At 41.2% G+C, this 14,572-nt stretch overlaps 1 protein-coding gene across 1 annotated transcript; it reads left to right on the forward strand.

The window, feature by feature from the left end:
- The first annotated feature begins 1,263 nt into the window (after window positions 1-1,263).
- Window positions 1,264-6,328, forward strand: LOC147459185 (protein SKU5 SIMILAR 14-like). The gene is made up of 8 exons (XM_086509782.1): window positions 1,264-1,479; window positions 2,458-2,567; window positions 3,179-3,449; window positions 3,962-4,064; window positions 4,232-4,586; window positions 4,711-5,091; window positions 5,870-5,948; window positions 6,094-6,328. The coding sequence occupies exons 1-8, from the start codon at window positions 1,324-1,326 to the stop codon at window positions 6,325-6,327; spliced, it is 1,689 nt and encodes a 562-aa protein (XP_086365908.1). The 5' UTR covers window positions 1,264-1,323; the 3' UTR covers window position 6,328.
- Window positions 6,329-14,572: the final 8,244 nt, after the last annotated feature.

Raw genomic sequence — 14,572 nt, forward strand, 5'->3', positions numbered from 1 at the left:
TTGACATATGCGTGCTCAATCCTCACTACATAGCCGACACACACCCAATTGGTCGAGCTGCCAATCGTTGGAGGTATAGCTTGATGCTTAATGAGTGTTGAATATGTGTGTGTGTGTGTGTGTGTGTGCACGCACACACACACACAGATACGCATGTACACATGCACCAGTATTTGTTTGCAAAACATTGAGGTCTAGTGTATTTTTCATTGACTAAAAATAAAAAATCCACCCTGGATTTTGAGCTCGTCTTTAAAAAATCGATAAAAGTGTACAAGTTATAGTATAAATACTGGCAAAATGCTAGAAATTTACATCTAAAATGCGAGAGGGTTTAAGTAAGCTATTTCTTTCTCTGGTTAAAGAGAACGTTTTTCGAGAGCCCTTACACACATACACAAAAAGTTTTTGACATTTTCTCATGTGGGAAAGGAGCTCTTTTCTCCAAATCTTTCCCTATAGTGCTCAACATAATGATCTACTCCTCTAGAGCACATGCCTAGCTAGGTGCCGATCGGGGGCAAGGGAGTGCCGGCCCCCACCTTGGCCGCTGGAATTCCCGTGACCCCAATCGCACCTTGCTAGGCACATGGTCCCTCCCTCCCAAGAGATCATTATGTCATCGCAACATGTAATGTGGGAATTTATTTAATACTTATTGTGATGGATCAAACACCCACTCTACACAAAGCTATCTCGCAACTGAGGCTGGGTTCAGACTGAACCGACGGAAGAAACCTTCCTTCGCAAATCTGCCGCCGCCTAGTGTGAACAATGTGGAGGAGGAAAAGCGAAAAAGTGAAGGGGGCTGAGAGAGGCCATCAACTCTTCCGAGGGGGGGGGGGGGGGTCGGAAGAAAAATGGAGGGCCCGGCGGAAGAGTGCCTCAACTCAAACCAATTAGATTTCTCCATGGAGCATCCACACCCCTTTGCATTTCTCTTCCGCCGCCTAGTCTAAACCCACCTTGAGAGAGCTAGGGGAAGCTCGTTTTGTTAGTAGATACAACCACTTGCCTAAGTCACATAAAATTATCCAGCTGGCCATTAATATGTGGAAAAGGGGGGTGTTGAAAAGCTAAGCAAATGTACGTGGGAAAAGACCAAAGGGGGGAGGGAAATAGCTGGGGGTTGGCTTTCCAGACGTGCAAAGCATGGGAATGCGCCTCCAAATGTGGGGGTTTCCGCGACTACAAGAATCGTCTGCGGATTCTCGTCAGAGCGTACTACAAGTCGGTTTCTGAGGGGTAATTGGTGAAGGATTAACAAGGGATTAGGAAGTGATTAGCAAGAGATTAGCGAGTGGGATTAAGAGCTTGAACAGAATGGAGTGTGCAGGTAATGAGCTCCTCTTCTGCATGGCCATGGTAGTGCTGTTGGGTGGCATGAATATGGTGCGCGCAGAGGACCCCACTCAATACTACGACTGGAGAGTGGCCTACAAGTGGCTATCCCCTCTTGGAACCGCCCCTCCTCAAAGGGTATACCTACTTCCTTCTTGTCTTTTGCTGAATGCACCCGGAATCGAGCTCTGGTCCATCCTCACCCACTAGGACATTTGGCCTTAGCATCTACTTTCATAGGAGTCCCATATTGCAATGTGTGTGTGTGTGTGTGTGTGTGAGAGAGAGAGAGAGAGAGAGAGAGAGAGAGAGAGAGAGAAGAAGATTTAGAAAATTTCTCATTTAGCAAAACAAGTCTTTTTAAGTGTTTTTCATACAATGTATAACATCATGAGCTTCTCTGCTCGAGAGGCACCGCATACCTAGCTAGGTACAATTGGGGGCAGGGGACCGCCGGCCCGGTGGTCCCCGGCCCTCCCCACCGGGTGGGCGGTCCCCTGCCCCCAATCGTACCTAGCTAGGTATGCAGTGCCTCCCTCACAAAAGCTCATGATGTTGAGGTAAGTCACAATGTGGGAATTCGTCCAAAACTTCTTGTGCATGCATGATCTCAGTTTTGCTTCGTCGTCTCTAAAACCAAAGATGGAAAGCAAGACATTTGGTTGTAACTTTGCATGGCCTTAGCATCTACTTTCATAGGAGTCCCATGTATTGCAACATGTGTGTGTGTGTGTGAGTGAGAGAGAGAGAGAGAGAGAGAGAGAGAGAGAGAGAGAGACGAGAGAGTGAGTTATAGAATGTTAAGAATTCTTCTTTGCTCTTCACTTTTGGCCTCAAGCTCCTCTGTTTTGCAATTCTTCAAACTAAAACTACCCATTTGGTCTTGGATACTAGAGATGTTACCCGTTTCCGAATGGGTGGGAAGAGACCCACAGTTAAATAAGGACATAAAGAAATTGGTTTTGAAGCATTTGCCAATTTTGATTCTAATTTGCACTTGAATGCCTCCAGCATTAAACCTAAATCTTTAAATATGCATGCAAACATGTTTCAATTAGGCTACAACCCACCGCTTTTTGGTGGGCACTAACATTGTCAGTGCATGTCGGACTCTAGGTCATTACTATCAATGACCAATTTCCAGGGCCTACTCTCTCCACAATCACCAACCATGTGGTTTCCATCAATGTCTACAATCTCTTGGACGAGCCTCTTCTTTTCACCTGGTACATACTTCTTCTAAATCCTTGGTACAATGCTCCCTTTTCTCAAAATGCTAAAATATTCAAGTTGTTTGCTTCATGATCCACACTCTGGGGGGTTTTCCACTGTAAAATATGTAATTCTAGCACGTGAGTTCATCAAGAAGGTTTTTTATTTCAAAAAAGCTATAGGTTTCCATCGATCAAAGGAGTTTTAAAAATCATTTTTTGAAAAGAAACTACAGGTTTTAAAGAAAGAGGGATCATTTAATCCACAAAGAGATGCATGTGAAGGGTATTTAAATGCTGCTTGAAGGACCATAATATAAGTGGCATTGCATATAATGGTACCCAACAAAGTGCCACTAGGTGCAATGCGATAGGTTTGGTACCCAACAGAGTGCCACTAGGTGCAATGCGATAGGTTTGGCACCCAATAAAGTGCCAAACAATGGGATTTTGCATGACATTCTCAAGGTGGCCATGTATGGTTTTATATTTTCTAGCCAATCAAAACATAAATTGGCTCATTTTAAAGCCTTTCGTTAATCCTCATATAATAAAAGCTAAAAAAAAATTGATTTTGATTCACCCCGTAGAGGAGTCTAACAAAGTGTTTATTGGCATTTTCTAAGGAATGGGATTCAAATGAGAAAAAATGCATGGCAAGATGGGACTCAAGGAACCAATTGCCCAATCATGCCAGGATACAATTGGACCTATGTAATTCAATTTAAAGACCAAATTGGCAGCTTCTTTTATTATCCAAGCTTGAACTTTCAAAGAGCTGCAGGAGGATTTGGTGGCATAACCATTGCAAACCGTGAGATCATATTAGTCCCTTTCCCACAACCAGTCGGTGACTTTACAATTTTGATTGGAGATTGGTACAACACTGACTATAAGGTAATTAGCTTGATTTCCATCCGTTTGCGCACTCATAGCCCACTTGATGTTCGGAGACTTTGGCTAACCCATGCTCAAATTTAGCGTTTGCCAATTTGAAAGAGACTTTTATTGCCCATATTTTAGGTCTTGACTTGATTTCAATAATGCATTAAGTACATTGTCCATTATAAGCAAAAGCAAGTTAATATAGTTCTTCAAACATCTTCTATATATGAGTGAGACAAAGTAATTATTATTCCTTATAACAATGCAACTAACCAGTCAATTTGTCGGTGGATACGATGAAATATGATCAAGAATGGAAGATTGCATTCATTGCAACTCCTTAAGCTTTTGAATCATCCTAGTTCCGAAAACGTTCCTGAAGAATGGCAATGGTGGCTTGCTAGCGTGTTGTGCAAAACTGTAAAAACCATATGTGGTTGGGGCACAAGCTAGTATGAGGGAATTAGCAAATGGATTCAATTTTGCAATGGCAAATCCCTTACTATGTAGTTCTATTTTTGCAGGTATTGAAGGACACATTAGACACAGGTTATATTCTTTCAAACCCAAATGGAGTGTTAATCAATGGACAAAAGCCTATGGATGCTACTTTTTGGGTGCAACAAGGTATTTAAACAAGAAAATCTATCAAGGTGACAATGAAGATAGCATAAAAGTGGAAAAAAATATGGCTGTGGTGTGCCTTACATTGATCTCACAACCACTTTGACTCTAATATTTCCATCATGTAAATTAAACTTTTACTTGTTGCCTAATGGTTTTGAATGGTGCAGGGGCCACATATCGGTTTAGAATATCAAATGTAGGGGGTGCAACATCATTGAATTTTAGAATTGCAAACCATCCAATGCAAGTGGTGGAGGTAGAGGGGACCTATACCAATCAAGATTATTTTGATTCATTAGACATCCATGTGGGACAATCCTATTCTGTCCTTGTCACAATGAACCAAGTACTAGGGGACTATTTTATATTTGCTAGCCCACGCTTTGCCGAGAATATTCCTGATGGGATAGCCATCCTTAGATATCTCAATTCAGGAAACTCGAATCTAAACCCTATTTACCCTATTTCGGCCCCTCCCACTTGGGACTTTAGCTTTTCCCTCATCCAAGCAAAAAAAATCAGGTACTCTCTCTCTCTCTCTCTCTCTCTAACCTTAGTTTCAAAATCTTTATTTTGCAAATGCTATGTCCCACTCTTATGCTTGATGTGGCTTATACTGGTTTTGTGCTCTTATATATTGGCATAGGATGAACTTAACTACAGGGGCAGCAAGGCCTAATCCACAAGGAGCATACAAATACAAGGACATTCCAATTAAGAGGACAGTAATATTGGCCAACTCAGGGCTAATGGTTGAAGGAAAGCAAAGATACGCAGTGGGTGGCAATTCCTTCATATACCCAAACACTCCTCTCTTGCTTGCCGACTATCTCCAAATCCCCGGCGTGTTTAAGATAGTTCCATTCCACAAGCATCCTCCTTCCATGGCCTTTGGCTCCCCCCTCATCATGTCCACTTTTGTCGGAAATAGTGGTCTCAAAGAAAATTTTACTGAAATTATCTTCCAAAATACAGAAGAAACCCTCCAAACTTGGCATCTTGATGGCTATAGCTTTTTTGTTGTTGGGTAAGTGCTCTTTTTACACTAAGTATTGCTCTCTAAACTAAACTCAATTTTCATATAATTCTAAGAGAGCATGCTATTAGGCCTGTTCATTAACATGTAAAATGGCACGTGTGTTCAAGAGGAGGGCTATTTATCCATATTTTTATACATTCTAAAATATAGAAAGGTACCAATCAAAGGGGAGATACACAAATTGAGTAGGAAAAGGGTATGTTATATTGATGAGAGACATTACATCTTTCCTTGCTCTAGGCATATGATAAAATCCAACACAAAATCAAACTTGTTCCCCTAAAAATATATATGAAATTTCTTGGCTTTGTTTTTAGAGAATATTAAAAAACAACTATTTTGCAGCTCCAGACTTAAAGTACTCTGAAGATGTGGTCAATAGAGCTTGCCAAATTTATTTTCATGTTACGGCTATAATAGAAAATAGCTATTGTTATAGTAAATCAAGCATGAATACTTAATAGGCTACTTTTGAGATTACTGTCATCTTTTGATGCATGGTTTATAGTCTCGGAAATCATATGCTACAAAACAGAATAGGATTACTGATAATCGACATTTGTGATAATTTTTGCATACATTAAAAGGATTCACAATTTTGTATACCACATAACCTCCACATAAGAAAGCTTTTAAGATAGCATATAACTTTTTCCAATTTCAAGATGCTTTATGTGACATTGTAACTATATCAAGCCAAAGTATTAATTTGTCACTAATGTTCATTAGCATGGTCAAGAGAGATGTAAACTTATTGTGTGGTCAGGATGGAGCCGGGTTCATGGACTAAACATAGCAGAAGGTCATATAATATGAACGATGCCATTTCAAGGTCAACAGTTGAGGTAATCTAATCCTTATACTTATATTGGCATTGTTTAACCCTTTGTGCTAAAGCTCAAACGGCTACAATTGAGGTATTTCTAGGCATTGAAGGCCAATTATACATCAAATTTTCACTAAGCCTGCTTTTTTCTTGTATATGTTTAGGTTTTTCCCTTCTCTTGGACATCAATTCTTGTACAACTCGATAATAAAGGAATGTGGCGCTTAAGTTCACAAAATCTACAAAGGCAATACTTGGGTCAAGAATTGTATATACGTGTGTGGGCACCCCCTCAAGGTCCTATGGGTGATTACAACCAAAAGCCCATTCCATCCAATGTGATTCTTTGTGGCAAAGCCAAGGGTTATGCCAAAAACATTTCAAGTGTAAACTTCTAATTTTTTCAATTTTAAATATTATTTCTCATTATTTATTGGAGAAAGAAAGTGACAAGAAATATATGGAAAACATTACAACAATCTTTGATAAAGAAGAAGCATATCACAAAAAAACTAATGCGATCCATTTCAAGCAACCATCCACATTCATGTTACAAATTAAAACTGTGGCGAAATACACAAGACATGCAGTGGAACAATTGGAATAGATTCTATAGCAGATTGAACTATGATTCCTTTCTAACAATGGATAACATATCAACCACTCTTGACGCACATTTATATAGAATTGTTTATATGTAAGTTGAAATGCATACATTGTTGGCCACCAATGGCCCCATGTGGAGGCTACGTAGAGAGGATAAGATATAATAATGTGAAGTCCTTGATGCAAGAGTTGTTCATGGAACTAGGTAACTCTTATTCAAGTGAGAATGCTAACCATCGAAGAGCACAAGTGGTTGTGGATTTTGAAAATCTATCTCTCTTGCTTTGCCCATGCTAAAACCTTTAATCCATGCAATGGGGAATATCATAGACACGTTCTAGAATAGAATGATATCCATGCATGAATTAGCCACCCTCCTAGAGAAGGCATTCATAGAGGATGAATGCTATATCGCTTTGCAAGCTCTAGGCAAAGAGAGGTCCCCTTGTTGGGACAGATTGACTACTGAGTTGTCCAAAGAATTTTAGGGTGATCTTAAGCCCATACTTAGTTGAAAGCATAATAAGCATCAATAGACAACATGCCATCTTTAGTCATCATTGGCAAAAAACTTTGGGGCACCAAGGACTCCAATTTCAAGGAAACTCTTGGGTTTCTTTGAAGTTTTTTTTGTGGCAAGCCTGTTTGGAGATCTCATAACATCACATCCCCATCAAATCACAAAACCTTAAATGGATTTGGGCCCTAAACCTTTTATTCATTTACTCCCTCTTCTTTAGATCAAACCATGTATTCTATGGCCATACCTCCTCTCTCCACAGATATGGATCTTATCTTCACCTTGTCTAAGAACTTCATCCTTATTCTAGTTTTCTTTCTCCCAAACTGTGAGAGAATCTAACACTTACTTTTAGATTTAGCGAAATTTAACTATGAAAGAAGAGAGTTTTCCTTAGAGAGAGAGAGAGAGAGAGAGAGAGAGAGAGAGAGAGAGAGAGAGAGAGAGAGAGAGAGAGAGAGAGAGAGAGAGAGAGAGAGAGAGAAGAAGAAGAACATTGGTTATACCGGGCTGATCTCTTTGAACAAATACACATGAAAAACACTTTAATCAAGAACATAATTGAAATATAATAACCAATTAAGATTGACAACTTGATGAGGACCGGATTTTCTTGGAGCCAGTCCCCCCTCCAAAAGGACTTGTATTATAATCCTCTTAAAAAAGAGCTTTGTTACAATACATGTGCTCTTGTGGAGCCTTTCTCTAGAATCAAGTAGATGATGTCTTCAAAATTCCATGGTATAACCCTCCTTCCCAAACCCTAAACACCCCAGCGGGGAGAAAGGATCTGCAAGGAAAGAGGAAGATGAAGGTGGACATAAGTATTTTTCAAGCAAGAGAATGGATTTTTCAAATACACTTGCTCATTGTCAAGCTCTTAGCATAGCATACTATAATAGAATTGTAAAGATACAAAATTTCATTGACTTGGATTTTCATCCATAGCCAAGAGCTTGAGCATAGAGTCCACCTCTAAAGCTACAGAGAGAGAGAGAGAGAGAGAGAGAGAGAGAGCTTGTTTTGCCAACTTGGGAACTTGAGAGAGTATGTGAGAGGATCAAGAGCTTCAAAAAAGGAACGAGCCCTCTCTTATATATGTATGCTAGTGTGCAACTAGTCTTAAATTAGAATGCTTCACACTTGACCAATAACATGATAACACCTCCTAATGCAACTCAAGCATGCCGAACACTTTTTCCCTCTTTCCTTTCATGCTATAACTCGCCCCCCTTCTTGGGACTCATCTTGGAAAGTGGAAACACCACACAACCTCACACACACTTGTGAAGTTCACTCAAAGCAAGTGTAGGCTACTTTGGACATGTGTCTAAGTTAAGCTTAACAAACCAAGACTCTAGTCAACTTACTTAATGAGGAAGGGATGATCTAACCTTATTATTTACCTTTTTATTTTCCTTTACTAAAAACCATAAACTTACCTTTTAATTAATTAGCTCGGGTGCAAGACCTTTGCACACCCTTGGAGGCTTATGAAGCTGATCTGAGGCTACAACCTACTTGCTAAATTAGGATAATCTTTGGTAAAAATAAAAATCACCCTTTGGGATTTAAAACTTTCACCTCCTATGCAAAACCTTAGCACAACGCTTTGGAGGTGTCACCAAGATGCTCCCAAAACCTGTTAAATTTAGACAACTTGTGGCAAGTTAAAACTTCACCCAAAGGCTTCCCAAAATTCATGATTGGAGTCAAAAGAGTTATTCTAATGATGAGCTTAGCATAGTCACTTTATATTTTTAAACTCACTTTGCTAAGGTAAATACTTTTCCCATTGATCTCTTTGATCTACTTCCGTAACATAGGCTTTAAGTAGATCGATGATAGTTGAATTTGCTATCTCACTTTGGGTGATAGACTGAAGAGAAATTCAACTTAGCACCCAATTCTCAAAGATACCCTTTAAAAAATTGCTGGTCATTCTTGGATATCTATTGAATACTATAGATGTTGGTAATCCATGGTACTTCAAGACCTGTGAGATAAAGAGGGTTGCCACATGGTGTGCTTTAATAGTTTTTTTGACTGGTATAAAATGTGCTTGCTTGATAAACGGTCTATTGTTGTCCATATTCCCATGTATGGACTTGGGTAGTCCAAAGATGAAATCCATGGATATACTTTCCCATGGGGAATCAGATATAGGCAATGGCTGAAGCAAGCCGGTGGGCTGCTTCCCTCAGTCATACTTTTTCTTTTGACATACAATGCATTTGGCAACATAGTTTCATGGAGAGGGGGAATGGGAACACACCCAAAAATAAAACACAGATGCCTCTCTGTAGCCCAGGGTACTCACAACACCCCCATCCACTAGAAATTACCATCAAAACTGCACACCTTTGCAAGCATACCATCGTTTGCATGCACACCAATGCACACACACTTTGCACCATCGACAGAAAACATACCACTCCAATTTTTTCCGTTTCTAGCAATCTCATAACACACACCTCTTTGTCTTTCTCTCTCACACACCAAGACAGTCCGGGGGGCACACCCCACTCACACATTAGCACCAAACACTTTGAGAAACGCAAAGACGAGAAGGGAGGAAAGGGGGAAGAAACGGCATAGAATTTGGCTATCGTTTGCTTTATTATGAAAAAAACAACATGTACAAACACCATACAAACCTGTTCCATCGACACGACCTTGGTGGGTGCAAAAAACTCCATCTGGCAGCCTTCGTTGGCACTTTCTCTGTGCGGGGCTTCTTCCTCATTGAAGGAATCCCAAAAAACCTCCTCTGTTGGAGGTGTCGTTTCCCCAAAAAGACTCCTTTTAGAGCACTAGGATTCTCCTCCACGGACCCCTCCTTGTTGAGAGCTTGAGGAATCCCCTATTGGAGCTCTCGCTGCCCCTGTCTAAAACCCCCCGCCAAAACCCCATTGTCGGCTGCCATAGCCCAAGGCTCCCAAGGGATCTCTCTTCAAACATCCTAGCATCAATAGGAAAAAAGGACTTTTGTCTCAAGAAACTTCATAGTGGCAGCCATGTGATCAAACCATGGCGCCCCTAGGATAGCATCTTCATGCTCGAGTGGAGAGATGAAGAAATAGTCTTTATCAACATAACTTTGCACATGGAGCCTTAGCTTCTTGATCAATGGAGTGGCTAAGACCTCTTGCCACATCTTCCACCATGAATTCCTAGGTTGGTACCTAGCTCAACAGAAATGAAGGTATGGATAGAGCATGGGTCAAACAATATGAAACAATCATGCTCTCTTACTTTTCCCCAAGCATAGGAGAGTGGTGCTCCTTTGCAATGGCCTTCGTCTTTTAGAGATTCCACCATGGTGGCTCTAGGAGAGGATCATTACATTCATTTCTCTTAGGACATGGATGGAAAACATGACCTTGCTCTCCACATTTGAAGCACTTGTTATCTTTATGAGATAATGATGAACCTCTCGAGAAGAAAGTTTATTTTTACCTTTGTAGCCCTTTTCTTTTTGCCTTTTCCTTGTTGCTATTATCCTTGGGAGAATTCCACGTCGCATTGCTCTTCCCCTTTGACTCAACTGATTCCTTAGCTTTCATTGGCTTTGAGCCCTTCTTGGTCCCTTGTTGGAAATGAGTCCTCAAAGCGACCATAGTATGATGTATGACCTCCGTATTAGTTTTAGGTCTTTCTGAGTTGACATACTCATCTCCTCATATAGGTCAGCACAAAATTGTCTCTTTTGTTACTCAAAGTCTATCTTTTTGTAGACAACAGATTTGAGATGTAACTCCCAAAACTTATCCACATACTTTCGGACAGATTTGTATGGAGCCATCTTCAAGCTTTGTCTTTCTATGAGGACTTTGTCTTTTGCATCAATTGGAAGGAATTGCTTTGTAATAGCAATCCTCAAAGATTTCGAAGTCTTTGGAGCTTCATGTTGACTGTGTAGGCTTGCCTACCATTGATGGGATGACTTTTGGAAATGCAAAGAAACATTTCGGAGCTTTGAAGGTTCGAAGAAATCTTCATCTCCAAAATCCACGTCAAATTGTTGGATAAAGGCCAATACTTTGTCAGTTGCTCAAAAGGTTCCATCATAGGTAAGAAAGGTGATGTTCTTTCCTCCCTCTTTGAATTTCTTCAACTTTCATGACCTCTTCTATGTTGCATAGCTCCTCCATTTACCCCTTCTCTTCTCTTCTTGGGTGGAAACTCGATGTCCTCTGTGTCAGAAGATGGTGATGATGTTGAAGTGGAAGAGGAGGAAGAACACAAAGATGTTGACCGCTTCCTTCACTTTTTCTTGCTTGGATTTATTTCTCCCTTCTTTGAATTAGCATGGAAGGTAGTGCTTGATGACTTCCTCTTCTTTTATGGAGGAGTAGGTGACTGCCGTGCCCGCTACCTTCTTAGGGTGGCATCACTTTTAGAGGTAGATGGAGAGTCATTCATACCTCTCCCTTGAAAGTTTAGGGTGCACTTCTTCTTCTCAAACAATTTTTCTTGGAGATTCTTCCAACATCTCCTCCTCATTACCCAAAGAGGTTCCTCTTTTGGAGTTCTCACTAGGAAGCCTCGTAGGAATTCTCCCTTCTTGGGAATTTGAGGGAGCTTGAGCTTGAAGGGATTGAAGTTGGCTTTGAACCTCTGCTTGCAAATAGGGTTTCCCATTGCTTCTTGTAACTTGTCAACAAGGTAGTTGACGACTCTGCAATCATCATCAATTGTTATACCATAAGCAAAAGTTAAGTTTTCACTATAAATTATATCCACTTGATTATGTTGGAAAATGATTAAATTTTCTTATAGGTGTATGCTAACTCTTTTCTTGCCACTTCCAAAATTTTGGCTATTATCACTCCTCGTATCCCTTGAAAACTAGCACTCAAGTAACTACACCAATGGTTTATGATATTGTTAATTGCAAAGAGTAGTGGAGTAGGTTAAACAACAGTGGAGTAGGTTAAATAGCAGGATTTTGACACCAATTCCTATCCACCTTGCTAATAGCTTAATAATGGTTAAGCCATAGGCAAGTCTAGAAAGACTCCATTATTAAAACCATAGTTTTCGATGGTGCCCCCCATACCCTATAAACAGACACACCAACCAAGTTAATAAATCCTAGTCCCACTTACCCTATTGCAATGAACAAATCCAACCTTTTATAGATTACCCAAGGACCTCTCTTCGTAGGCAAGAAAAGAGAAACCTTAGCTCTAATAACAACGTCAAAGAATCTAACACTTACTTTTAGATTCAACGGAATTTAACTATGAAAGGAGATACTTTTCCTTTAAGAGAGAGATAGCAATGATACCATAGGTTGTATTGGGTTGATTTCTTTGCACAACTACACATTAAAAATACTTTAATCATACATATAATTCAAAGAGAATAACCAAATAAAAGTAACAACTCAATGAGGACCGGATTTTCTTGGAGTCACACCCCCTCCAAAAGAACTTGTATTCTAATCCTCGCAAAAGAGAGCTTTGTTACAATACATGTTTGTGCTCTTGCGGAGCCTTTCTTGAATCAAGAAGATGGTGTCTTCAACATTCCATGGTATAACCCTCCTTCCCAAACCCTAAACACCCCAGTGGGGAGAAAGGAATTGTGGGGAAAGAGGAAGATGAAGGTGGAAAGAAGTATTTTTCAAGCAAGAGAATGGATTCTTCAAATACACTTGCTCATGGGTCAAACTCTTAGCATAGCATAGTATAATAGAATAGTAAAGATGCAGAATTTCATTGACTTGGATTTTCATCCATAGCCAAGAGCTTGAGCATAGAGCACCTCTAGAGAGAGAGAGAGAGAGAGAGAGAGAGAGAGAGAGAGAGAGAGAGAGAGATTGAATTATCGTCCTCGGAGGTCAGATATGACCCATGGGACCAAAATCAAAACATTACAACCGCTTCTTCTAAGTAGGGGCAGTCGATACATATCAGTTAAGGACTGAGGGTCCATCAAAAGAAAAAGAAAAGTCTAAGGGGAGGTCCTATGGATCAGGGGCTGGTTTAGGGGTTCAAAACTCCTGGATGATGGACTTCCCTCCGCGGTATACTGCCCACTTGCCTTTGGCTCGTGCTTCACGTACTTTTTTCAACTCTTCACTTTTGTGCTTGACTTGTGTCGGGGTGAGTTCTTCGGCGATCCAAAACCTGGTGTCTCGAAGGAGACGTGATTGCTGGAGTAGTCGGAGCCGTTCCTCTTTGTCTTTGAACTCAAGAATAGCGTGTCCACTAGGTGTGCGCTTGGTGTTGAACTTGTTGACGATACATTCTACTGCATCGTAGTCGACATGGACCGGTTGAAGAGTCTCATTGAGAAGATCGATTAACTTGTAGAAATCTTGCTGGCACTCATCCCAGGCTTGGGGCTGCCCTCCAATACGAAGCTTGAGGGCATTCTCTTCTTGAAGCTGATGTTCCCTTATTTCTGTTTTCACACAGGTTTCTACTTTGGCGATTGCGATCGTGTGAACTTGAGTGACCATTTCTTCGACTTCCTTCACCTTGTCTGTTGTGAGCCCGATCATGGAGTCAAATCGTGCCTCGAGCGTGCTAAGGCGCGCTTTGAGGTCACGATTTTCGTCCATGACCATGTCAAGGGCAGCTTGCAACTGTCCAATGCGATCCGTCTTGCTCAGGTCCGCAAGGACAGTAGCGAAACTATCTGGTACCCTTCCCAATGGTTTGTTGATCGTCGTCTTTTTCCTCGCTGGATTCTTTGGTGAGAACATACTCTTCCAAAAATCAAATGTTAACTTTAGAGCTTGGGTGAAGTCACAGAGCTCGGGTCGAACAGAGCTTGGATTGGACTGAATAGATTGGGTGAGGTTAGATTGGGCTTGGGTTGAGTGGGCGGCTGATGAGCCAAGCTCGTACCAGATCTTCGCAGAGCCAAGTGTAGCAGAACCGGGTCAGTGTCGTACAGCAGAGGTCGGGGCCGTACAGCAGTCGAAATAGCCGCACTGTGCAGAGCAGGGCTTTAAGCTTATAGGCAGAGGTAGTGCTGGACTGAGCAGAGTTTCAAGCTTAAGGGGCAGAGGCCGCGCTGGATTGAGCAGAGCCAAAACAGGCCGCATCTGTACAGAGCAGGGCTTCGGGCTTCACTGGACTGAGTAGGGCTTCGATGTTGAAGAGGGGGGGCTAAGCTGAATTTAACGCCTCCCCCAGGGCAGCCCGTTCGCCCAGGGGGGGGGCTGAGGAAGACGTTGAAGGTTTCTGCTAGGGTTCGCACACACACACACACACACAAGAGAGAGAGAGAGAGAGAGAGAGAGAGAGAGAGAGAGAGAGAGAGAGAGAGAGAGAGAGAGAGAGAGAGAGAGAGAGATTGCTTTGCCAACTTTTTCACTTGAGAGACTGTGTTAGATGAGCAAGAGCTTCAAAAATGCAACGATCTCTCTCTTATAGTTATGCTAGTATGTAGGTAGACTTTAACTAGAATGATTCACACTTGACCAATGAGGTGACAACACCTCCTAATGCAGCTCAAGTATGTCCAACACTTGTCTCCTCTTGCCTTCCATGCTAGAA

This window comes from Adiantum capillus-veneris, chromosome 4 (assembly GCF_014529385.1).
Source record: "Adiantum capillus-veneris isolate H3 chromosome 4, ASM1452938v2, whole genome shotgun sequence".
Lineage (NCBI taxonomy): Eukaryota > Viridiplantae > Streptophyta > Polypodiopsida > Polypodiales > Pteridaceae > Adiantum > Adiantum capillus-veneris.

Excerpts from the sequence above, each read along its gene's own strand:
- LOC147459185 (XM_086509782.1), top strand. The coding sequence starts at position 1,324 with ATGGAGTGTGCAGGTAATGAGCTCCTCTTCTGCATGGCCATGGTAGTG. Across the intron at positions 2,568-3,178 it reads GAGCCTCTTCTTTTCACCTG|GAATGGGATTCAAATGAGAA; the intron begins GTACATACTTCT and ends GCATTTTCTAAG. Across the intron at positions 5,949-6,093 it reads TTTCAAGGTCAACAGTTGAG|GTTTTTCCCTTCTCTTGGAC; the intron begins GTAATCTAATCC and ends GTATATGTTTAG.